Source organism: Nomascus leucogenys, chromosome 19 (genome assembly GCF_006542625.1).
Source record: "Nomascus leucogenys isolate Asia chromosome 19, Asia_NLE_v1, whole genome shotgun sequence".
Lineage (NCBI taxonomy): Eukaryota > Metazoa > Chordata > Mammalia > Primates > Hylobatidae > Nomascus > Nomascus leucogenys.
The window spans coordinates 32,072,361-32,095,777 of NC_044399.1; the positions used below are offsets into that span (position 1 = coordinate 32,072,361).

General features: G+C 55.6%; 2 protein-coding genes across 18 annotated transcripts in view; one reads left to right on the forward strand and one right to left on the reverse strand.

The window, feature by feature from the left end:
- HDAC5 (histone deacetylase 5) overlaps positions 1 to 17,275 on the forward strand; it is a 47,231-nt gene extending 29,956 nt beyond the window's left edge. For 11 of the 16 annotated variants that reach the window (XM_030800752.1, XM_030800753.1, XM_030800755.1 and 8 more), the window contains 24 exons: positions 127 to 386; positions 472 to 643; positions 760 to 874; positions 1,158 to 1,288; positions 1,437 to 1,583; positions 1,680 to 1,792; positions 2,133 to 2,264; positions 2,471 to 2,693; positions 5,334 to 5,545; positions 6,250 to 6,534; positions 7,282 to 7,447; positions 8,872 to 9,005; positions 9,356 to 9,476; positions 10,193 to 10,242; positions 10,401 to 10,508; positions 11,234 to 11,289; positions 11,382 to 11,469; positions 13,163 to 13,282; positions 13,547 to 13,644; positions 13,820 to 13,938; positions 14,752 to 14,885; positions 15,155 to 15,239; positions 15,369 to 15,534; positions 15,619 to 17,275. In XM_030800752.1, coding sequence (XP_030656612.1) covers positions 127 to 386; positions 472 to 643; positions 760 to 874; positions 1,158 to 1,288; positions 1,437 to 1,583; positions 1,680 to 1,792; positions 2,133 to 2,264; positions 2,471 to 2,693; positions 5,334 to 5,545; positions 6,250 to 6,534; positions 7,282 to 7,447; positions 8,872 to 9,005; positions 9,356 to 9,476; positions 10,193 to 10,242; positions 10,401 to 10,508; positions 11,234 to 11,289; positions 11,382 to 11,469; positions 13,163 to 13,282; positions 13,547 to 13,644; positions 13,820 to 13,938; positions 14,752 to 14,885; positions 15,155 to 15,239; positions 15,369 to 15,534; positions 15,619 to 15,658 — 3,275 coding nt within the window. In that variant the 3' untranslated portion in view covers positions 15,659 to 17,275. The remainder of the gene's footprint in view (positions 1 to 126; positions 387 to 471; positions 644 to 759; positions 875 to 1,157; positions 1,289 to 1,436; positions 1,584 to 1,679; positions 1,793 to 2,132; positions 2,265 to 2,470; positions 2,694 to 5,333; positions 5,546 to 6,249; positions 6,535 to 7,281; positions 7,448 to 8,871; positions 9,006 to 9,355; positions 9,477 to 10,192; positions 10,243 to 10,400; positions 10,509 to 11,233; positions 11,290 to 11,381; positions 11,470 to 13,162; positions 13,283 to 13,546; positions 13,645 to 13,819; positions 13,939 to 14,751; positions 14,886 to 15,154; positions 15,240 to 15,368; positions 15,535 to 15,618) is intronic. The other 5 variants (XM_030800757.1, XM_030800760.1, XM_030800761.1 and 2 more) reach the window with 3 other exon arrangements.
- A 407-nt stretch (positions 17,276 to 17,682) lies between these two features.
- Positions 17,683 to 23,301, reverse strand: G6PC3 (glucose-6-phosphatase catalytic subunit 3). 2 transcript variants are annotated; one of them, XM_003270753.3, is made up of 6 exons: positions 22,826 to 23,301; positions 19,751 to 19,857; positions 19,245 to 19,335; positions 18,928 to 19,046; positions 18,564 to 18,705; positions 17,683 to 18,334 (listed from the first exon to the last, which is right to left on the reverse strand). In XM_003270753.3, exons 1-6 carry the CDS (start codon positions 23,041 to 23,043, stop codon positions 17,971 to 17,973), a joined length of 1,041 nt encoding a protein of 346 aa, XP_003270801.1. In that variant the 5' UTR covers positions 23,044 to 23,301; the 3' UTR covers positions 17,683 to 17,970. The 2 variants fall into 2 exon arrangements, with proteins under 2 accessions (XP_003270801.1, XP_030656628.1); XM_030800768.1 differs by lacking the exon at positions 18,928 to 19,046 and having other exon boundaries at positions 18,305 to 18,334; positions 22,826 to 23,296.
- Between the last annotated feature and the right edge of the window lie 116 nt (positions 23,302 to 23,417).

A 23,417-nucleotide genomic window follows, 5' to 3' on the forward strand; every position in this document is an offset into this window, starting at 1 on the left:
TTCCCCTCTGTCTCTGTTCTCTTTGGGTCTCCTAGAATCCTGCGTGGTAGGTAGCCTTTGGGCCTAAGGCATGACTGGAGTCTGGGGCTGGGCCCACTAACTCCTTCCTGTCTCTTCTGCCCGCAGTGGAGGTGAAGCCGGTGCTGCCAAGAGCCATGCCCAGTTCCATGGGGGGTGGGGGTGGAGGCAGCCCCAGCCCTGTGGAGCTACGGGGGGCTCTGGTGGGCTCTGTGGACCCCACACTGCGGGAGCAGCAACTGCAGCAGGAGCTCCTGGCGCTCAAGCAGCAGCAGCAGCTGCAGAAGCAGCTCCTGTTCGCTGAGTTCCAGAAACAGCATGACCACCTGACAAGGCAGCATGAGGTCCAGCTGCAGAAGCACCTCAAGGTGAGTGAGGGGGGTGCGGGGGGCCACACCTCCGACCCCCGCCCGGGCCTGGCTCACTCCTGCCTCCTTCCCCATGCCCCTGCAGCAGCAGCAGGAGATGCTGGCAGCCAAGCAGCAGCAGGAGATGCTGGCAGCCAAGCGGCAGCAGGAGCTGGAGCAGCAGCGGCAGCGGGAGCAGCAGCGGCAGGAAGAGCTGGAGAAGCAGCGGCTGGAGCAGCAGCTGCTCATCCTGCGGAACAAGGAGAAGAGCAAAGAGAGTAAGGCGGGAGAGGCGGGGCCTCCTGGGACCTCCTAGGCCCCCGCCCGTGACGCCTGTCCCTGCCATGGGGGGTCTGGCCCCAAGCAGCCAGGTCAGTTGTGCCCTGTCCTGCAGGTGCCATTGCCAGCACCGAGGTAAAGCTGAGGCTCCAGGAATTCCTCTTGTCGAAGTCAAAGGAGCCCACACCAGGCGGCCTCAACCATTCCCTCCCACAGCACCCCAAATGCTGGTAATGGCCCTGGGCAGGCATGGGTGGGCATAGGTGAGCCACTCAGGGGCTGCCTGGCTATAGGATGGCAAGGGGCTTCTTCCCCGTGCCCATATATGGGCCCTGCAATCTCTCCTTAGAGACAGGACCCCCATCCCTGGTTTATTTCCTCATTCCTTCCCCAAGATCCATGTTCTCTTCCTACATACAAACGATTTTTCATAAATGTAGATTGCCAGGTGGCAGGTCCAGCAGACTGGGTGATAACCTAGATCTGCTTCCATCCCCACCCCCCCCACCCCAGGGGAGCCCACCATGCTTCTTTGGACCAGAGTTCCCCTCCCCAGAGCGGCCCCCCTGGGACGCCTCCCTCCTACAAACTGCCTTTGCCTGGGCCCTACGACAGTCGAGACGACTTCCCCCTCCGCAAAACAGGTGAGTGAGTCCCCCACCTGGCCTCCCAGAATATGGCTCCTGGGACGCAGAGGTGGGCTTGTGGCAGTGTCAGCCCTGACCCCAGTGGGCTCAACTGCAGATGTGTGCTGCTGTGCACGTATCTGAACCTCGGTTACCTTCTCTCCAGCCTCTGAACCCAACTTGAAAGTGCGTTCAAGGCTAAAACAGAAGGTGGCCGAGCGGAGAAGCAGTCCCCTCCTGCGTCGCAAGGATGGGACTGTTATTAGCACCTTTAAGAAGAGAGCTGTTGAGATCACAGGTGCCGGGCCTGGGGGTAAGGGCTGCTCTCATGTACCTGTTCTGAGGGTCTGGGAATCGGGGGTGGGGGGTAGTTCAGAGCAGGCCCAGGTGACAGCCACTTCTCCTATAGCATCGTCCGTGTGTAACAGCGCACCCGGCTCCGGCCCCAGCTCTCCCAACAGCTCCCACAGCACCATCGCTGAGAATGGCTTTACTGGCTCAGTCCCCAACATCCCCACCGAGGTACAGGCCTGGCTGGGGGCTGGTGGGGTGGGGACAGAGTTACTCCTTCCCATGGAAGAAAGAGTGCAGCTCCTTCCAGTCTGTCTGCCTGAGTGCCCAGCAGAGACCTCTCTGCCCACATGAATAGGCTGGAGAGTCCTTGCTTGGACTTAATTGCATTGAAGGGGAATTTGTCCCACAGGATTATGAAGAGCCCTGATGGCTCAGTCTCCCTCAGTGGGAGCTCAGGGTAGAGGGAACTGGGCACCATTCAGAGACCTTGGCCTCGGCCCCAGGTTGCCCTCCCTTGTTGCCTCCCCTTTGCACACTCTCATGCCTGTCTCTTCTGACTGCTCCCCAGATGCTCCCTCAGCACCGAGCCCTCCCTCTGGACAGCTCCCCCAACCAGTTCAGCCTCTACACGTCTCCTTCTCTGCCCAACATCTCCCTAGGGCTGCAGGCCACGGTCACTGTCACCAACTCACACCTCACTGTAAGTACAGGGCATATACCCCGTCTTCCCTCTGGTGTTGAGGTCACAGGTCCTGCATGCCCCCGGCTGGGGTTTTCCCCTTCCAAGGCCCTAAGGGAGATCTGTTGGCCCTACCCAGAGCTGGGGAGTAGATAGTGGGTAGATGGGGATGCTAGTCCAAAGTTGGCAGGACTGAGGCTGTATAAGCCCCTCCCTTCACCCCCCAGGCCTCCCCGAAGCTGTCGACACAGCAGGAGGCCGAGAGGCAGGCCCTCCAGTCCCTGCGGCAGGGTGGCACGCTGACGGGCAAGTTCATGAGCACATCCTCTATCCCTGGCTGCCTGCTGGGCGTGGCACTGGAGGGCGACGGGAGCCCCCACGGGCATGCCTCCCTGCTGCAGCATGTGCTGTTGCTGGAGCAGGCCCGGCAGCAGAGCACCCTCATTGCTGGTGAGTGGACAGGTAGCTGTGCAAGGGAGGGGGCTAAGGTCAGGACCAACTGTCAGGGATACTCTCCAGCCCTGTCACAGTTCCCCTTAGCAGAATCAACAGCATCAGTGATTTCTTCCACGTTCTGGAAACATGGGCTACCTACAGGATGCCAGGCACTGTTCTTGACAAAATCTGCTGCCATCTTGGAGTTCACATCCCAGAGCAGTGTTGTTCAGTAGAAACATAATACAATCTACATACGTAATTTCTAGCATCCACATTAAAAAATGTAAAAAGAAGGCCGGGCGCAGTGGATCACGCCTGAAATCTCAGCACTTTGGGAGGCCGAGGTGGGTGGATCACGAGGTCAGGAGATCAAGACCATTCTGGCTAACACAGTGAAACCCCGTCTCTACTAAAAATATACAAAAAATTAGCTGAGTGTGGTGGTGGGCACCTGTAGTCTCATCCCAGCTACTCAGGAGGCTGAGGCAGGAGAACGGCGTGAACCCAGGAGGCGGAGCTTGCAGTGAGCCAAGATCGTGCCACTGCACTCCAGCCTGGGGCACAGAGCGTGAGACTCCGTCTAAAAAAAATAAAAAAATTAAAAGAAGCAAGTGGAGCCATAGATGGTGGCTCACGCCTGTGAGCCCAGCACTTTGGAGGCCAAGGCAGGTGGATCACTTGAGGTCAGGAGCTTGAGACCAGCCTGGCCAACATGGTGAAATCCCGTCTCTACTAAAAATACAAAAATTAGCTGGGCGTGGTGGTGGGCGCCTGTAATCCCAGCTACTTGGGAGGCTGAGGCAGGAAAATTGCTTGAACCCAAGAGGCGGAGGTTGCAGTGAGCCGAGATCTCTCCATCGCACTCGAGCCTGGGCAACAGAGTGAGACTCCGTCTCAAAAAAAAAAGAAGCAAGTGGAATTAATTTCACCACATATATTTAACTCATTATATCCAAAATATTATAATTTCTGTAATACATATGCAGTTATTCTTTCTATTTTTTAATTTTTGTAGAGACAGGATCTTGCTATGTTACCCAGGCTGATCTTTTTTTCGAGACTGAGTCTCGCTCTGTCGCCCAAGCTAGAGTGCAGTGGCGTGATCTTGGCTCACTGCAACCTCTGTCTCCCGAGTTCAAGCAATTCTCCTGCCTCAGCCTCCCAAGTAGCTGGGCTTACAGGCACCTGCCACCGCGCCTGGCTAATTTTTGTATTTTTAATAGAGCTGGGGTTTCACCATCTTGGCTAGGTTGGTCTCGAACTCCTGACCTCAGGTGATCTGCTCGCCTCAGCCTCCCAAAGTGCTGGGATTACAGGTGTGAGCCACCGTGCCCATCTTTTTTTTTTTTTGGAGACAGAATCTCACTTTGTCGCCTAGGCTGGAGTGCAGTGGCAGGATCTCTGCTCACTGCACCCTCTACCTCCTGGGTTCAAGCGGTTATTTTGCTTCAGCCTCTTGAGTAGTTGGGACTACAGGCATGTGCCACCACACCCAGCTAATTTTTTTTTTTTTTTTTTTTGAGACGAAGTTTCACTCTTGTTGCCCAGGCTGGAGTGCAGTGGCAAGATCTTGGCTCACTGCAGCCTCTGCCTCTCGAGTTCAAGCGATTCTCCTGTCTCAGCCTCCCAAGTAGCTGAGATTACAGGCATGTGCCACCATGCCCGGCTAATTTTTTATATTTTTATTAGAGAAGAAGTTTCACCATGTTGGCCAGGCTGGTCTCAAACTCCTGACCTCAGGTGGTCCAGCCACCTTGGCCTCCGAAAGTGTTGGAATTACAGGTGTGAGCCACTGCGCCTGGCCTAATTTTTGTATTTTTAGTAGATACGGGGTTTTACCATGTTGGCCAAGTTGGTCTTGAACTCCTGACCTCAAGTGATCCACCTGCCTCAGCCTCCCAAAGTGCTGGGATTACGGGTGTGAGCCACCGTACCCAGCTGCCTCCGTTGGTCTTGAACTCTTGGGCTCAAGCCATCCCCCCGCCTTGGACTCCCAAAGTGCTGGGATTACAGGTGTGAGCCACTGTGCCTGGCCAATATGCAGTTACCAATGAGATATTTTGCTTTTTGTTTCATACTGTCTTTGAAATCTAGTGTATACTTCACACTTATATCACATTTCAGTTTAGACAGGCTGTGTTCAAGGGCTCAGCAGTCACATGTAACTAGTAGCTATGGGACTAGACAGCACAGCTTTAGACAGCCCTTAAGTACCTGTTGGCACCAGAAGAGGTTCTGCTTGAAAGATACATGATCCTGGTCCTAGGGCTTCCTAGCCTGGCGGGATCCACGGGGTCCATGATCAGGGAGGCCTTGTTGCACTTGGGGAGAACAAGTCATTGTTCTCTCAGAGGGCTCAAGACTACATGTATACTCAGTTTATTCAGTTAAGGAAATCGAAGGGAAAATATGGTGAATCCAGGAAGGCTTGCTGGAGGCAGTACCTTACAGCTGTGAAACTCTTCATTCATGGGGAAGAGGAAGAATGGAGCTCAGGTTTGGGTGGAGGGTGCTTCAGGTCCCCCAGGGTTTTTCCTGAGTATGTAGGTGGTGATATTCCAGAGGGGGTTATGGGGGCAAGATTCAGGGTCGGTGGTGGGGGCAGTCAGGTGCCCTGACAATGGTGCTTAGTCATCACCCCCAACTCCATAGTGCCACTCCACGGGCAGTCCCCACTAGTGACGGGTGAACGTGTGGCCACCAGCATGCGGACAGTAGGCAAGCTCCCGCGGCATCGGCCCCTGAGCCGCACTCAGTCCTCACCGCTGCCGCAGAGTCCCCAGGCCCTGCAGCAGCTGGTCATGCAACAACAGCACCAGCAGTTCCTGGAAAAGCAGAAGCAGCAGCAGCTACAGCTGGGCAAGGTGAGCCTGGAAAGGTGAATGGCCTGGGGCTGTGCTGGGGGCAGGACACAGGAGAGCACCAGGCTGGCAGAAAAGTCCTCCTTTCAGGCCAGACACGGTGGCTTGCGCCTGATTGGGAGGCCGAGGTGGGCAGATCGCCTGAGGTCAGGAGTTTGAGACCAGCCTGGCCAACATGGTGAAACCCCGTCTCTACTAAAAATACAAAAATTAGCCAGCCGTGGTGGTAGGCACCTATAATCCCAGCTACTCGGGAGGCTGAGGCAGGAGAATCGCTTAAACCTGGGAGATGGAGGTTGCACTGAGCCCAGATCGCACCATTGCACTGCAGCCTGGGTGACAAGAGCAAGACTGTCTCAAAAAAACAAACAAAAATTAGCTGGGCGTGGTGGCATGCACCTGGAATCCCAGTCACTGGGAAGGCTGAGGCAGGAGAATCTCTTGAATTTGGAAGGTGGAGGTTGCAGTGAGCCGAGATCGTGCCACTGCATGCCAGGCTGGGCGACAGAGGGAGACTGTCTCAAAAAAAAAAAAAAAAAGAAAAAGAAAAAGTCCTCCTCTCAAGAGGAGCTACCTTGCCTTTTTCTAACTCACATAGAAGCTCTGCCTGGAAGAAGGGAGGGAGGGAAGGATAGACTGTTCTGGGTTATAGGCTGCATAGCTGCTCCCCAACTCCCAGCTGATGTGCCCCCATATTCTGTTACCAGATCCTCACCAAGACAGGGGAGCTGCCCAGGCAGCCCACCACCCACCCTGAGGAGACAGAGGAGGAGCTGACGGAGCAGCAGGAGGCCTTGCTGGGGGAGGGAGCCCTGACCATGCCCCGGGAGGGCTCCACAGAGAGTGAGAGCACACAGGAAGACCTGGAGGAGGAGGACGAGGAAGAGGATGGGGAGGAGGAGGAGGATTGCATCCAGGTCAAGGATGAGGAGGGCGAGAGTGGTGCTGAGGAGGGGCCTGACTTGGAGGAGCCTGGTGCTGGTTACAAAAAAGTGAGCCCCGTCCTTGGTCCCAGTCTTTGGTCACCACCCGTCTGTCCTTCCCCACCCCTGCCTCTGCCCTTGTCTTTCCCTCTCCCCCATCTGCAGTTTCCAGGCTGTGCAGGAGCAGCTTTCTGTAGAGAGCAAAAGGGGAGTGGGAAGGAGGCCAGTGGGGAGAAGGGGGAGCTCTTTGTGTTGATCTCAGAGCTGTGTCTGCCCTAGGCTGCCAGTTCCCTCCCTATGTCTGTGATACTGGCCTGCCTCTCTGCTTGCATGTCTGTGAGTGCATGCGCGGGTGTGCGCGTGTGCACACGTGTCCTGTGTGTATCTGCATTTCTGCCTGCGTAGGGCCGGCTGTGCGTTGGTCCCTGTGCGTGCCTGTGCGTGTGTGTACACACACGCCCCCGCTGTTACTACTGTCTGCCTCTCGCCTAGCTGGCACTCCATTCATTGCGGACACAGCCGAGCCCTCCAGGCCTGACTCATCCCGCCCCCACCCCGCCCCCCCCCGCCCCTCCCAGCCTCTTACCTCAATGCTACTCTTTGATGTGACTCATCACATCTCCCCCGTCCCTCCCCATCTCAGAGGAGATGTGTCTCCTGTCCCTGGAGGGAGCAAGTGGGAGGAGGTGGGGGAAGGAGGAGACTTGGAAGAAAAGGGTTGGATTGGGGCCCCACTGGAGGCCCTGACAGGGCCTGCCCTCACCCCTGTCCTGGCTGAGTCTGACCCAAGCCCCGTCCCACTCTCCTCTCCTCCAGCTGTTCTCAGATGCCCAGCCGCTGCAGCCTCTGCAGGTGTACCAGGCGCCCCTCAGCCTGGCCACTGTGCCCCACCAGGCCCTGGGCCGCACCCAGTCCTCCCCTGCTGCCCCTGGGGGCATGAAGAGCCCCCCAGACCAGCCTGTCAAGCACCTCTTCACCACAGGTGAGCCCCTACCACCTGTTATGTCCTTCTACCAGGCACCAGAGGGCTTGTGTGTGGTGTCTGCCCCATGGGCACAGAGGAAAGAGGCTGCTGGGGCCCCTTAGGCACCCTGAAAGGAGGGGACACAGGCCTTCGTTCTCTCCCTGTACCCCAGAGCTGTTCGTGGTAGTGGCAGGGCCTTCTGCCTCAGCTGGGAGAGTGGGTAGCATCTTTCTCACCCCGCTGAAGGAAGGACTGCCCCACAGCCTGAAGTGCCGGGTAGAGAGAGCCTGCTGTCCCTGTTGGGCCCTGACCTTCTACCTTCCCTTCCTTCTCCCTGTGAGGTCTGGGATGAAACCAGAGTCCTCTTCCCCATGAAGGTGCCACAGGCTGGGCTCTGGGGGGACACAGACGTGCCTGAGGATGGCCCTGTATCACCAGTGGGGAGTAAGACACAGGGGTTTGGCAGGAGGGGGAAAGCAGGAGGTGCCGTGAGAAGGGTGCAGCCGAGGAGGCACAGCTGGCAGAGATCAGACTCGTGAGTGTCCAGGACAGCCTTGCTGGGGCTTGAGGAGCAGGGAAGCTTCTGACAGGCAATAATGGAGCAAAGGAATTTCAGGAGTCAAGAGAGGGCAAAGGCTGGAAAGGAAAGGCCAGGTGCAGTGGCTCACACCTGTAATCCCAGCATTTTGGGAGGCCAAGGTGGGAGGATCACTTGAGCCCAAGAGTTTGAGACCAACGTGAGCAACATAGTGAGACCCCGTCTCTTTAAAAAAAAATTAAAAATAGGTTGGGTGCGGTGGCTCACGCCTGTAATCCCAGCACTTCAGGAGGCCGAGGTAGGTGGATTACCTGAGGTCAGGAGTTCGAGACCAGCCTGGTCAACATGGTAAAACCCCGTCTCTACTAAAAATACAAAAATTAGCTGGGCGTGGTGGCACATGCCTGTAATCCCAGCTACTCGGGAGGCTGAGGCAGGAGAATTGCTTGAGCCCAGGAGGCGGAGGTTGCAGTGAGCCGAGATCGTGCCACTGGACTCTAGCCTGGCCGACAGAGCAAAACTCTGTCTCAAAAAAAAAAAAAAAAAAAAAAAAAAGCTAGGTGTGGTAGCGCCTATAGTCCAAGCTACTCAGAACGCTGAGGTGGGAGGATCACTTGAGCCCAGGGTGGTAGGGGCAGTGGTTGAGGCTGCAGTGAGCCATGATAGCACCACTGCACACTCCACTCCAGCCTAGGTGACAGAGTGAGACCCTGTTTCAAAGAAAAAAAAAAAAGCTGGAGAGGAGAGGGGGCAGGTGTGTGGCAGGGTGGCTGCGGTGGCCAGGGGGAGGTGTTTGGACCTGGGGGTTGGAGACAGCTCCATGAGCCCTGCTGAGGATCATGGTAGCCAGGCTGGGACCCTGGGCCCAGAGCAGTGCTGGCTGACACATAGGTCTGTGGCCTAGGTGTGGTCTACGACACGTTCATGCTAAAGCACCAGTGCATGTGCGGGAACACACACGTGCACCCTGAGCATGCTGGCCGGATCCAGAGCATCTGGTCCCGGCTGCAGGAGACAGGCCTGCTTAGCAAGTGCGAGGTAAGGGAGCCCCTCCTTGCTCTGGCTCTCAACTTAAATCCAGCCTTTGTTTCCTCATTAGATAAGCCTCTCTTCATGCTTCTTCATCATCCTCTCTTCAGCCCCAGACTTCGGGGCCAGTTCTCCCACCACCTCCTGTTCCATCCCTTGCAGCCTGTTTTCCCCAATGGTCCCCAGCTGAGTGGGGGAGGAGCCGGGAGTAAGGTCATGATGGAGCCAGGATCTACTTTCTAAAAAATATTTGGATCTCCTGAGGCCAGGAAGTGGCTCTGTGTGCCCTGGCTATGGGGCGGAGAGGGTCTGAGAGAGCTGCACCTTTGTGTGACTCCTCTTACTGATCCTCCTGGCAGCGGATCCGGGGTCGCAAAGCCACGCTAGATGAGATCCAGACAGTGCACTCTGAATACCACACCCTGCTCTATGGGACCAGCCCCCTCAACCGGCAGAAGCTAGACAGCAAGAAGTTGCTCGGTGAGCTGGCACATGGGCGGGCAGGTGGGCATGTCCATTGTCAGGGTGGGATGGGGGCTCTCAGGAGGACCGCCTGGCCAGGCTAGGAGGGTTGTCCCCATGGGCACAGGGCATTACTGCGGCAGAGGTGGCACAATTATCACGTCACACACCTCCAGAGGGCGCCACTAACATAGAGCATGCTGTGGGGCGCGGTGCAGGAGGATGGAAGTGCTTGGTTTGGGGGACTGCTTTGCTCCCCCCCTCCCCGGCTTATCATGCTCCTCTCTCCCTGCCACCTGCTCCCAGAGGTAGGATGTTCCCAAGGACAGAGGACTGACAGCTCCCAACTGGTGTGGGCTGCAGAGGCCTGTCTTGTACTTGGGTCTGAGCCCTCATTATTTTTGGTGGCTAAGCCTGTAGCCCTGTGGCGCCTTTTTTTTTTTTTTTTTTTTTTTTTTTTTTTTTTTGAGACAGTCTTGCTCTGTTGGCCAGGCTGGAGTACAGTGGTGCGATCTCGGCTCACTGCAACCTCCGTCTCCCAGGCTCAAGCGACTCTCTTGCCTCAGCCTCTTGAGTAGCTGGGTTTACAGGCGTGCGCCACCATGCCCAGCTAAGTTTTATATTTTTAGTAGAGATGGGGTTTCATCATGTTGTCCAGGCTGGTCTCGAACTCCTGACCTCAGGTGATCTGCCCGAGGCCACTTCTAGAGTAGCTCTATTCCTCTTCCCTGCAGGCCCCATCAGCCAGAAGATGTATGCCGTGCTGCCTTGTGGGGGCATCGGGGTGAGTAGGGCGTACGGCAGTGGGGGTGGGCGGGCGGCTCTCCTAGGTCTGTCTCTTCCCTGCCTACCACAGCCGCTGGCCCACTGTCCAGGTGCCCTCCCCTGTTCTTGCCCTCCCCCTGCGGGGGGCACGCTGAAACCTGCTCTCCTGCCGTGCAGGTGGACAGTGACACCGTGTGGAATGAGATGCACTCCTCCAGTGCTGTGCGCATGGCAGTGGGCTGCCTGCTGGAGCTGGCCTTCAAGGTGGCTGCAGGAGAGCTCAAGGTGAGCGTGTGCTTGTGACCTCGGTGCCCCTTGGCATGGTCCTGCTCCTCAGAGGCAGAGGACAGGGGCAGCCTTGGGATCCTTTCAGTGAGGCACTGTCCTTTGCAAGCTTAACTCTCAGGCACCAGGGTGGGAAGGAGTTACCAGCTGGGAATTCAGGTTATGAGGGACCAACAAAAAGACACTAATGCCCAGTGCTCTCGTGAGTGTCTCGAGGCAGAAATAGTGTCTGCCTGCTCAAGCCTCACGGTTGTCATTCAAAATGGTCCGTTGAGGCTGGGCACAGTGGCTCACGCCTGTAATCTCAACACTTTGGGAGGCCGAGGTGGGCAGATAGCTTGAGCCCAGGAGTTCGAGACAAGCCTGGGCAACACAGTGAAATGCTGTCTCTACAAAATATTAACCAAGTGTGGCGGCGTGTGCTTGTAGTCCTAGCTACTCAGGAGACTGAGGTGGAAGGATTGTCTGAGCCTGGGAGGCCAAGGTTGTAGTGAGCCATGATTGCGCCACTACACTCCAGCCTGGGTGACAAAGCAAGACTCTGTCTCCAAAAAAACCCATAAAAAAAACAAAGGAACCCCAACAAAACTGTTCGTTGAACATATAGATCTGCTTTTCTGGTTTGTGTTCACTTCCCTGCCTGGCTTGTGCTTCTGTCCTGTGCCACCCCCTCCACGGCCTTCCTGCCTGGATCTTGTCCCTCACCTCTGCCTGCACCTCTTCAGAATGGATTTGCCATCATCCGGCCCCCAGGACACCACGCCGAGGAATCCACAGCCATGTGAGTGCCCTAGATGCTCTGCCCTCGCCCCTTCCTGTCTCTTGCAAATGTCATGCTGAGGCTGACCTCCCGCCCTTTTCTCCCCTCCTCAGGGGATTCTGCTTCTTCAACTCTGTAGCCATCACCGCAAAACTCCTACAGCAGAAGTTGAACGTGGGCAAGGTCCTCATCGTGGACTGGGTAGGCAGTGAGCTGGTGGGGCTGGGCACGGGCGGGTAGAGCTGAGACCAGGGTCAGCCTTCAGGAAGTCTCCTCCCCCAGCCCCACCTCCAAGCACCCCAGTCGTCCTTATCCTCCAGTGCTGGGTGCGGGTGCAGAAGGAAGGGTGCTGGGGCTCCTGCCGGATGACTAACGTCACATTCCAACAGGGCTCCCTCCTCAACTATGAAAGACATTTAGCTCCTGTTCCATCTTGGCCCTCAGATTGCAGTTTCAAGCAACGAAGGGGATTTCCTACCTTGAACGGTAGTGACGCTGCCGCCATTGCTAGTAGCCAATATTTCCTCCCACCCCCTACAATTAGGAGCAGACTGTATACCAGGAACCCAATGAGTACTTTATGGCCACCTCGAGTAGTAAGAACGAGGATGTCCATTTCTGTGAACAAAGGTGTTGTTGCGTGACTTACCCAAGGCCACTCAGCTGGGGATGTCGGCACTGGGTTTCAGACCAAGCCTTTTGGCCCCAGCACTCTGCTCTTGCTACCATGGGTGCTTCCCAAACCCTGCTCCTAATGGTGGAGGCAGAGGCACACACCACTCTCTGTGAGCTGGGGAAGCAGCCAGGAGCAAGCCTCAGGAAGGACAAAATCTCTTGGAAGCCCAATTCTGGCTTAAAAATTTATGTAAATGTTGGATCCTCCTTCAGAATCTTATGTGCTTGTGGTTGGGCACAATGGCTCAAAGCCTGTAATCCCAGCACTTTGGGAGGCCAAGGTGGGTGAATCACTTGGGGTCAGGAGTTCAAGACCAGCCTGGCCAACATGGTGAAACCCTGTCTCCACTGAAAATACAAAAAAATTAGCTAGGTGTGGTGGTGGGAGCCTGTAATCCCAGCTATTGGGGAGGCTGAGGCAGGAGAATTGCTTGAACCCGGGAGGTGGAGGTTGCAGTGAGCCAAGATTATGCCACTGCACTCCAGCCTCGATGACAGAGTGAGACTCTGTCTCAAAAAAAAAAAAAGAAAAAGAAAAAGGAAAACAAAAAAGGCCGGGTACAGTGACTCATGCCTGTAATCCCAGCACTTTGGGAGGCCGAGGTGGGTGGGTCACCTGAGGTCAGGAGTTTGAGACCAGCCTGGCCAGCATGGTGAAACCCCATCTCTACTAAAAATACAAAAAAAATTGGCCGGGCATGGTGGTGGGCGCCTGTAATCCCAGCTACTTGGGAGGCTGAGGCAGGAGAATCGCTTGAACCCGGGAGGTGGAAGTTGCAGTGAGCCAAGATCGTGCCACTGCACTCCAGCCTGGACAACAAGAGTGAAACTCGGTCTCAAAAAAAAAAAAAGAATCTTATCTGCTTGTTTTAAATTCCCTACTAGCCTTAATGTTTTCCCCCAAACTGTGAAGTGGAATGGGTTCTGTAGGGAGATATGCCACATTTATCCCATGGTTTTGAATATCACCTACACAGTGCCACACCACAGAGGCTCAGACCTAGTTAGAGAAGTGTGGGGTGTGTAGTACCATTGTGAACAGAATATGGATGCCCTGTGGCCAAGGGTGGAGTCCTGGGCTCAAGCGATCCTCCCAGCCCTCAGCCTCCCAAAATGCTAGGATTACAGGCGTGAGCTAGAGTGCTCGGCTGACAGGTGGAATTTGACCATTGGGTCAGAGCGTGGGCCATTTTCCTGATGCTTCTACCTCCTCTCATAGGACATTCACCATGGCAATGGCACCCAGCAGGCGTTCTACAACGACCCCTCTGTGCTCTACATCTCTCTGCATCGCTATGACAACGGGAACTTCTTTCCAGGCTCTGGGGCTGCTGAAGAGGTACAGCTCCTGGGCGTAAATGCAGACCCTCCTGGCCCCTCTGGGAGGTGGCACAATGGGACCTGGCGGGGAGCCACGGAGGCCCATGGTGGTGTTGGTACCTGGGGAGTCTGGGCTCCTAGTGGGAGGACCACACTGATCTGACTGCCCCTCCAGGCAGAGCAGAGGTCAGTGGAGTGAGATCTGGAGGCAGGGGTGAGGGCAGGGGCAATGTTTGGGATTCCCAGGTGGTGAGAATAGCCCTCTCCCCAACTCTGGTGCCAGGTTGGTGGAGGGCCAGGTGTGGGGTACAATGTGAACGTGGCATGGACAGGAGGTGTGGACCCCCCCATTGGAGACGTGGAGTACCTTACAGCCTTCAGGTAGGGACTGAAAAGCGCCATGGTAGTCAAGGGGAGCCCCTCTGGGCCCTGCAGTGGGAGGGGCAGAAGGCACTCAGTTCAGTGTGGGTAGAGGGGGTTGTCTCTGGGAGGGTAACAGTGGGGCGAGGCCTGGCCTGGCCATCTGCCGGGCTCAGCTTGGGCCATCCCTTTGCAGGACAGTGGTGATGCCCATTGCCCACGAGTTCTCACCTGACGTGGTCCTAGTCTCTGCTGGGTTTGATGCTGTTGAAGGACATCTGTCTCCTCTGGGTGGCTACTCTGTCACCGCCAGATGTAAGCCTGCTGGGGGATTGAGGGAGGAAGTGAAACAGTGAGGATATCGAGTCCAGTGGGGCATGGGGCAGGGAACAGACTGATATTGCAGGGGATGGGGAAAGCAGGGGGCAGGGCCTAGACTTGGAATCATCTTGGTAACTCCCCCAATTTGTCCTCTGCCAACCCTGGCCTTGAGGGGATAGGAGGTGGAAGTAGGGTAGCAGAGGATAGAGGATGTATCCTGCCAGAGCTGTAGAGATGGGCTTGTTGGTCCCTGGTGTTTCAGTGATGCTCTTTGTCATTGGAGTCTTTAGCCAGTCTGTTAATGTTTTGGCTGTGATAGGGCATTTAGTCCACTGATGCTCTATTTTATTATGGATATATTTGGGTTTATATCTCCCATCATATTTTGTGCTATTTGTCCCACCTCTTGTGTTTTTTTTTCTCTCCTTTTCTTTTTTTTTTTTTTTGAGGTGGAGTCTCATTCTGTCGCCCAGGCTGGAGTGCAATGGCATCATCTCGGCTTACTGCAACCTCTGCCTCCCGGGTTCATGCCATTCTCCTGCCTCAGCCTCCCAAGTAGCTGGGATTACAGGCGCGTGCCACCATGCCCGGCTAATTATTGTATTTTTAGTAGAGACAGGGTTTCACCATGTTGGTCAGGCTGGTCTCGAACTCCTGACCTTGTGATCTGCCCGCCTTGGCCTCCCAAAGTGTTGGGATTACAGGCGTGAGCCACCGCGCCTGGCCTTTTTTCTCTCCTCCTCTTACTGGCTCTTGAATTGATTACCTTTCGCCATTTCTTCTTCCTCCTTTCACCCATCCTCAAAGGTTTTGGCCACTTGACCAGGCAGCTGATGACCCTGGCAGGGGGCCGGGTGGTGCTGGCCCTGGAGGGAGGCCATGACTTGACCGCCATCTGTGATGCCTCTGAGGCTTGTGTCTCGGCTCTGCTCAGTGTAGAGGTAAGGGGTGGGAAGGAGCTGGGAGGTGACAGGCCAGAGGGCTGAGGGGCCAGCAAGGGGTCAGCCAGCACTGCGAGCCCCTTAGGAAGCATTTCCGTGGTCCTAAGGAATAGTTAATGGCCAGGGAAGGCTTTCTGAGTATGGGTTTGTCCAAAAAGGCCGTGTTTGCCCCTGTTGTGAGGGATATCTGGGGCTGAGTGGGGCAGTTAGAGGGGTATGCATGGCAACCCTACTCCCCACCCTAAGCCTTCTCTTCTTTCCCCTGCCAGCTGCAGCCCTTGGACGAGGCAGTCTTGCAGCAAAAGCCCAACATCAACGCAGTGGCCACGCTAGAGAAAGTCATCGAGATCCAGAGTGCGTGGGGACACGTAGAGGGGCTCAGGCTGCTAAGGGGGCATGGAGCTTGTGGGAGCACCAGGACTGGGACTGTTCATGTGGGTGTCCTCTGCCCTCCCTGACCCCTTGCCTGTCTCTCGTCCACAGGCAAACACTGGAGCTGTGTGCAGAAGTTTGCTGCTGGTCTGGGCCGTTCCCTGCGAGAGGCCCAAGCAGGTGAGACCGAGGAGGCCGAGACTGTGAGCGCCATGGCCTTGCTGTCGGTGGGGGCCGAGCAGGCCCAGGCTGCGGCAGCCCGGGAGCACAGCCCCAGGTAAGCAGCAACCCGCACCACCTCTCTGCCCTCGCCCCTGCTGGTGCACCCCACTCAATACCCTCCCCTGTGCTTGCCCCACAGGCCGGCAGAGGAGCCCATGGAGCAGGAGCCTGCCCTGTGACGCCCCGGCCCCCATCCCTCTGGGCTTCACCATTGTGATTTTGTTTATTTTTTCTATTAAAAACAAAAAGTCACACATTCAACAAGGTGTGCCGTGTGGGTCTCTCAGCCTTGCCCCTCCTGCTCCTCTACGCTGCCTCAGGCCCCCAGCCCTGTGTCCTCCACCTCAGCTCTAGAAGCCTGCTCCCTCTGCAGGGGGTGGGGGTGTGTTCCCAGCCCTGTCCCATGTGTCCCTCCACCCATTTTCCTGCATTCTGTCCTTTTCCCCCTTGGAGCCTGGGCCAGCTCAAGGTGGGCATGGGGGCCCAGACAGTACTCTCCAGTTCTGGGGCCCCCCTGAGTGAGGAGGGAACACGAAGTCGGTGCCTTGGTTTCAGCTGACTTGGGGGGAAATGCCTTAATTTCACCCTCCTCCCTTCTCCAGCCTCAGGGGAGGATCTGGAGGATCCACTACTGTCTAAGATGCAGAGTGGAGGGGAGGTGGGCACCCACCCTGCGATTCTCCACCCTTTCCCCTTCTTTCGTCCTCACCATCTCTGCACAGACCCCTCTCCTCCTCCTTCCTCTTGGTCTCAGCACTGATGGGAGGCTGGTGCCCAAGGTGTGGCCTGCAGTCTGTGAGGAGGGCTGTCTTGCCTCACACTCCTCACACCCTGCTTCCCCTTCCCTGGGGCTGAGAGGGTGAAAGTGTGTGGGGAAGGAGAGGACTGGTTTCCTGGGTTCTTAGGGGCCAGGAGGAGCCACAGAACCAGGTCTGCTCCCCACCTTACTCGGATGGCCTCCCTGCCCCTCTGCTGGCACAGCCTGGGCAGGGGGAGGTGGTCCCTGCAGGGGGGCTCCAGGCTGGTGAGAGCCCCCCTGCTGTCAGGACCAGATTTCCCCAGCCATCCAGCATGCTGCGGGGAGAAGGGGCAGGGGCTCACCTCCCTCCTGGGGCCTTTTGCTTTGGAGCCTGGGGATGGTGAGAATGGAGGTTCTAGAAGGGGTAAGGCCAGAACCCAGGGATCCAGGAGTTGGCTCTCAGCTGGAGCTTCCATACCTCCTGGGCTCCCTTTGCTGACCACCAGCCCAAGGGAGCTAAGACCAGGAGGGGGCTGGGCGCTGTCCCTTCTCTTTCCCAGGAGCCCTGCCAGGGGCTGTGGGCCTACAAGGCTTCCAGGGAATGCCATCCAGCCTGTAGGAAACCAAAGATGGGAAGTGGCTCCTAGGGGGCTGACTCTTCCTTCTTCCTCCTCCCCAGTACCACATATACTTTCTCTCCTTCTATCCCCAGGGCCCCACCAGTCTGTTTACATATTTATTATCCTATGGGGGCCTGAGCAGGATTGAGGGAGCCAGGGGAGGGGCAAGAGTCCCAGCATCATCGGTTCATTGTGTGCTTGTGTGTTTGTTTTAGATCCTCCTGGGAGATGGGGATGGGGCTAGGCCCAGTGTACTAGGCCTCTCTGTGCTGAGCCCCAGGCTCCCGGGCCCTTACCCACTCTCTCCCTGTGGCTGGTCTGGTTCTCATGTAAACCCACTCCTTGCTTTGTCTCCCTGGATATGGATTTCAGTTAAGTATTTTGTAACCCGTTACACTGTGTGTCCTTGTGTAAATAAACTTGTTTCTGGCAGTGCCTTCTGGGGCCAATGTCTCTATTCTCTGGGCTCCCAAATGGAGTAGAGGTTCTCATCCTCCTTCCTAGCCAAGAACACTACGCTTTTCTCCAACCCCTGGACTAGAAGCCAATTTAGGAAACTGGAGGTTGGGGCGCAAGATCTGTCCTGTAAGTGAAAGATAGGGTTACACTGAATATAGTCACAGCATCTCATGGGACCTCTCATGTGGCCTAGGCAGTGATGAGGCAGGGGACCCAGGGCTGAGAGGTCTCACCTGAGTTTACAGCCCTCTCCTTTCCTGCCTCTCTGCCCCTGGAAACAGGGCTGGATATGGCACAGGGACCACTGGAGCAGCCTGGCAAAGGTTCCACTTGTGCACACACAGGCAAGGCCCGTGGAGATGTGCGCATAGGCAAGAAAGGAATCTCAAAGTATTCAAGGGCTTTATTGGGGCCGCCTTGGCTGCCCCTCACAGTGTTGCAGGAACCCGCTGATCTTGCTGTTGCCTTTGCTCTTTGGGGGCTTGAGAGGAAAGGCAGAGGGAGGACCAGCTTATCTGGGAGAGAGAAGGCCCATCTTTGGGGCTAAGACCAGGTTGTGGGGAAGCAGATTTAGGGAGGGGAGGGCCTACTTAGGGGCTGGGGCTGCCTCCTGGAGTGTGGTGGTCACAGAGCGCTGGCTTTGTGGGAGGGAAAGGAAAGGAGGCACACGAAGTCAGGAAGAGTGGATGGGCGGTGCTTCCTGGGCACTGAACATGTGCACTGCCCAGGGCACGAGGGCCAGGACTAGGCATGGCCAGAGGGTGTACTTGAGGAAATTGAAAATGTAGAAGAGGCTGATCTGAGGGGGGTGGCCCAGCCAGTCCAGGCAGCCTAGCAGCCCCATGGCCAGCACGAGGCAGGCTATCTTCTGGCCATTTCCCAGCTGTGCCCGACGCACCTGGGCATAGCAGGGAGAGTGCAAGGCAATGCCCAGGCCCAGGGCAGCCCCTGAGTCACGGCTCAGGGAAGCAAAGGGCCGGCTATCCATGTGTATCCACTCAGGCCGTTCACACCACTTGAAGGCTAGGCTGATGGACCTGTGGGAAAGAAGAGTTCTTGCCAGGAGAGGCTGGAACATAGAAGGCCACTGGCTCTTGGCCATCTGCCCTTGGGGCCCACTCCCATGTTCTGTTTTGTGCCTGTGAGGGTCTATGTGAATAGGTAATGTGTCCTTTTTTTAGCCATAATGAACCAGAGACACACCAGGCTAGGTGCAGGCGAGATAGGACAGGGCCCAGCCTGCCCAGGCTTCAAAACGAGACTTACCAAGAAAGATCCAGGCCCAGTGTAAAGAGGGTCCAATAGATGAGGCTGGTGCCTAGCATGAGGGCCAGTGCAGTCAACCCATAGAAGCTTAGCTCCCGCTCCATAGGCACTCGGGGAGTCATCAGCCAGCCCAGGACAGCGCCTAGGAGAGTGGAGTGACGGCAGCTTCAAGGAGTTTGGGGATATGACCCTCCCCACCCCGACCCCCAGCTGCAGTGCAGCTTGGCAAGAGAACAAACAGAGACATAACGGGGGGCCTCTGGGGTGGGCTCTACAGAAGCTGGGAGCGATGGGAAGATCCTAGACTGATCCTCCCACTGCCAAAGGCATCCTCTCAGTCCACCCCGTTGTCCCAGTTGCTCACCAGTTATTAGGCCAGCCAGCACCTGGTGAGGGAAATGTGCTAAGATGAAGATTCGCGACAAGCCAACCGCCAAAAGGAAGGTGCAATAAGCCAGGCTAGGCATCACCCTTACCCAGCGGCTAGAAAGAAGAGAGGCAAGGAGCTCAGAGCGCGTCCATACACAGCTTGGCCTCCTGCGGCACCCAGGTACCCCATGGTTGAACCACACAACCTAGCGTCCCCAAAACTCCAGCTCCCAGGCTGCCATGCTGCTGGGTCTTTTAGGTACAGGGTGCCATCACCCCTGCTCCCAATGGTGGGCAATGCTAAGGGTATACCTGCGGGCCCGAGTGGCCACCTGCGAAGACAGGGCTGTCATTATGGGCCAGAGGGCTGCTCCTGTGATCATGCAGTGTCCAGAAGGGCTGCCTGCCAGCAAATCCAGAAGCTCATGGTGAGAAGATGGAGGCAGAACCCTGGGGCCTCTGGTGATGCCTCAGTAATACAGCTGCCTCTCCTGGCTGAGAAGAGAGCTTTTCCCCAGCACTGATCCATAACTCGCTCTGCTCTGAGGCCTTTTTACTGCCACCTGAGGTCACTGCGCTCAGGTTTCTGTCCTGATCTGTGTCTCTTGGCTGTACTCTATACAAGGTGGGCAGCTGGTACATAGCATGAGTGCCCTCCTCCCATAACTCAGCTTGGTCTCCCTGGGGTTCCTTTGTTCTCTGGGCCAGTAATTGAGAGGCTGGTCCTTTGGTTGGCCCACCCAGGCTGAAAAGTACTCTGAAATGTTCACCCGTACCCTAACCACATTGGGAAAGGGAGAATGTTTGAGGCTTCCCACCTGGACCAGTCTCACAAGAAGAGGGGAACTGGTGAACCTGGGCTGGAGCCTGGCTGTAGTACCCAGACTCATGGACCCACCAAAAGGGCCTGTCTCCAAAAAGAAACCTGGAAGAGAACAGATGCAAGTTGACTTTCCACATGCACACACAGCTGGAGGGGTACGAGGTGGGCAGGACATGGAGTACTCTGGAGGACCCGAAGGGTGAAGTCAAAAAGGGACTACGATTCTGTCCACTGCTCTCAAGGTATCCATGGATACCTTGCCATGGTTTTCTATCTTAGAACAGGAGAAAGAAAGCACACTGTTTCTTTTCTTTTTTTTTCCTAACCTTCAGAGCCTGTGGAAACACTGTTTTTAAAAACTAGTCTGGGGCCAGGTGCAGTGGCTCATGACTGTAATCCCAGTACTTTCGGAGGCCTTAGCTGGAGGATCACTTGAAGCCAGGAGTTCATGACCAGCCTGGGCAACATAGCAAGACGCAGATTCAACAAAAACAAAAAATTAGCTGGAAGTGGTGGTGCACACCTATAGTCTCAGCTACTTGGGAGGTTGGACGGGCAGATCACATGAGCCCAGGAGTTCGAGAATAGCCTGGGCAACATGACAAAACTCCATCTCTACAAAAAATACAAAAATTAGCCAGGCATCGTGGGGTGCGCCTGTAGTCCCTGCTACTCCAGAGGCTGAAGTAGGATCACTTGAGCCCAGGAGGTTGAGGCTGCAGTGAGCTGTGATTGTGCCATTGTACACCAGCCTGGTGATGGAGTGAGATCCTGTCTCAAAAAAAGAAAAAGTAAATAAAATAAAAAATGAAACTGATACAGAGGCAAGAGATTGTGGTAAGCATGTGTGTGTGCTCTGAGATACTCAGCTGTCCCACTCTACCCCCTCTCACTGCAGGGCCAGCTCTTATCATCCACAGAGAGCCCAGGACCTGGCTCTCTCCCCCAGGCCCTCATTAGCCCTCTTGCTACCCCTGCCTCCATGTCCCCAGTTACATCCTGAATTATCCACATCTAAATTATTTAGGTGAGCCTCTCAGGTCTGAAAATGGGAGTGGGAAATGGACAGAGAAGGCTGAGAAAGAATAAGGAGGACAAAAAAATGTCAAAATCCTCTGGTCTAGCAAGTGCTTGGCTGGGCCCTGGGAACCACACAATGAAGAGGCTGCTGTGGCCAGAAAGAGAAAAGATGGGATAGCAAAAGAGATGCTGGCAGGAAGCCACGTGCTGGGAAGGGAGATACAGAAGGCACTTGCCTCTCCCCTCTGAAAACCGAGCCTACTATACATCAAGTGCTCACACAGAAAATGAACGGGGGTGCCAGGTGTGGTGGCTCACGCCTGTAATCGTAGCACTTTGGGAGGCAGAGGAGGATGGATCACTTGAGGCCAGGAGTTCGCGACCAGCCTGGCCAACAAGGCGAAACCCTGTCTCTACTAAAAATACAAAAATTAGCCGGGTGTGGTCGTGGGTGCCTATAATCCCAGCTACTGGGGAGGCTGAGGCAGAAGAATCTCTTGAACCTGAGAGACAGAGGTTGCAGTGAGCCAAGATCATGCCATTGCACTCCAGCCTGGGCAACAGAGCAAGACTCCATCTCAAAAAGAAAAAAAAAAAAAAAAAGAATGCCAGGTTGCTCATGCCTATAATCCCAGCACTTTGGGAGGCTGAAGCACGCAGATCACCTGAGGTCAGGAGTTTGAGACCAGCCTGGCCAACAAGGCAAAACCCCTTCTCTACTAAAAATACAAAAATCAGCCAAGTGTGGTGGCACACGCCTGTAATCCCAGCTACTTGGGAGGCTGAGGCAGGAGAATGGCATGAACCCGGGAGGCGGAGCTTGCAGTGAGCTGAGATCGTGCCACTGCACTCCAGCCTGGGTGACTGAGCGAGACTCCGTCTCAAAAAAAAAAAAAAAAAGAAAAAGAAAATGAAAATGAATAGGGACTTTGCCACTTGGGGGACATTAATAGTGTCTGAAGGAGATTGTGATCTTTGGGGGACAAGCACTAGAGGGGGAGGCTTATACAGACTTTGAGGGAGGAGAGAGCACAAAGCAAATGGCAATTAGGCAAGAAAGAAGTGAACAGACCACTGTGGTTCCCTTTACATAAGGATGAGGCCCTCGTGGAAAAGAGTGGAAGGGAGGGGAACTCTACGTTGTTTTTCAGCAAGTCATTCCAGCCCATTGAAATACGTACTATAAGCCTCCCTTCCTTCCCCCAGGCTGAGGATCTGGCAACAGAGGCTGAGGTGAGGGGAGGTGTGGCTGCATGCCCAGCCCCAAGGGCCACAGGGCCTCCACCCATGTCCCTGGGATTCCTGGCTTCTAAGTCTCCGTGTGAAGAGTCTACTGGTGAATGAAAGAGAAAGAAGAGAAAGTGTTCCCTGGAAAGCAGTGCTTTAGCCCAAACTTTACTGCATACGCACAGGGAATCACCTGGGAACCTTGTTATAATGCAGATTTTGATTCAGTAGCTCTGGCCCAGGGCCTGAGAGTCTGCATTTCTAGCTAGTTTTCAAGTGCTGCCTATGCCGTTGGGCATGGTCCAGGGACCACACCTTAATCTGCAAGGTGTCTCTGCCCTTAGCAGCTACTGTGATGCCCAGCACAAAGCATGCTTCTGAAAAATTATAGCAAATGAATGAATAGATGAATGAAAAAGTGAGTCGAGAGGTAGGACTCTCCACTACTTAAATCACCATAGATATTTGTTAAAATATGAATTCCCATAAACCAAAAATAAAAAATAAAAAATAAATTCCCAACCCCTTGGAGTTTCTAAATTAGTGTGAGATGAGGATGGGATATTTACATTTTAGACACGCCCCTTAGGTGATTTTTCGATCAGACCAGTTTGAAGAACACTAGTCTAATGAGTAGGATGGTTGGACTCTGAGGTTTGAGTCCAAACTGCACAAAGATGCTCAAGGGGAAAAAAAAAATCAGGGACTACAGAGTAGGGGTGGGAAGGCCCTTGAGACAGTTGCTGAAAGAGACCAGGGCTTACACATGACTCAGGGCCCTCGGGGGTGGGGACCATGATGCCGGAGGGCTTCTCTGTCTCACCACTTGAAGATGAGGTTGAGCCACTCGGTGATGAGGCTGATCCAGAGCACCGCGATGCCCACACGGCGGGAGGCGTAGTAGGCCGCGGGGAAGTAGAACAGAAAGAGGATCTTGGGATCGCCCAGAAAGGTGATCCAGAGCCACACGTTCTCCAGCCAGGCTAGCTGGTTCTGTAGCGCCTCGGCTATCACGATGCCCGCGCCCAGCGTGGACTCCATGGCGGCCCAGCTGCCGACCAGGCCAGGGCTTGCTCCAGGGCGGAAACCAGAGTCCAGTCAACGAAGCAGCGTCGGCCCGCTGATCTCCAAAGCCCACCCTTCTAGTCCCAGGCCCCGCCCCGCCAGCGGTCACCACCAAGCCCCGCCCCCGGCCCCGCCCCGCCCCCGCCCCCGGCAGTCCCTGGCTCCTGCAAGACCGGCCTCCAGCCGGTACTGTTTCCTCCTGCGCTCTCCTCCGGTTTTCCTCCCTACTGGGCAGCGTAGGGGACAAACCTTTGTAAAGGCGTTTCCTCGGGGCCCCACGTGGCCGCTGTTGCCGGCACGTGGGCAGCCGGCTAGTGGCGGCACCAGTGCGGTTCCGGGTCAGGGGACGG

Bases quoted from the DNA above. Each gene is read 5' to 3' on its own strand.
- G6PC3 (XM_003270753.3), bottom strand. From the start codon at position 23,043: ATGGAGTCCACGCTGGGCGCGGGCATCGTGATAGCCGAGGCGCTACAG. The intron at 19,858-22,825 runs GTGAGACAGAGA...GTTCTCTTCCAG, and splicing joins CTCAACCTCATCTTCAAGTG to GTTTCTTTTTGGAGACAGGC. The intron at 18,706-18,927 runs GTGAGCAACTGG...CCACTCTCCTAG, and splicing joins GCTGGCTGGCCTAATAACTG to GCGCTGTCCTGGGCTGGCTG.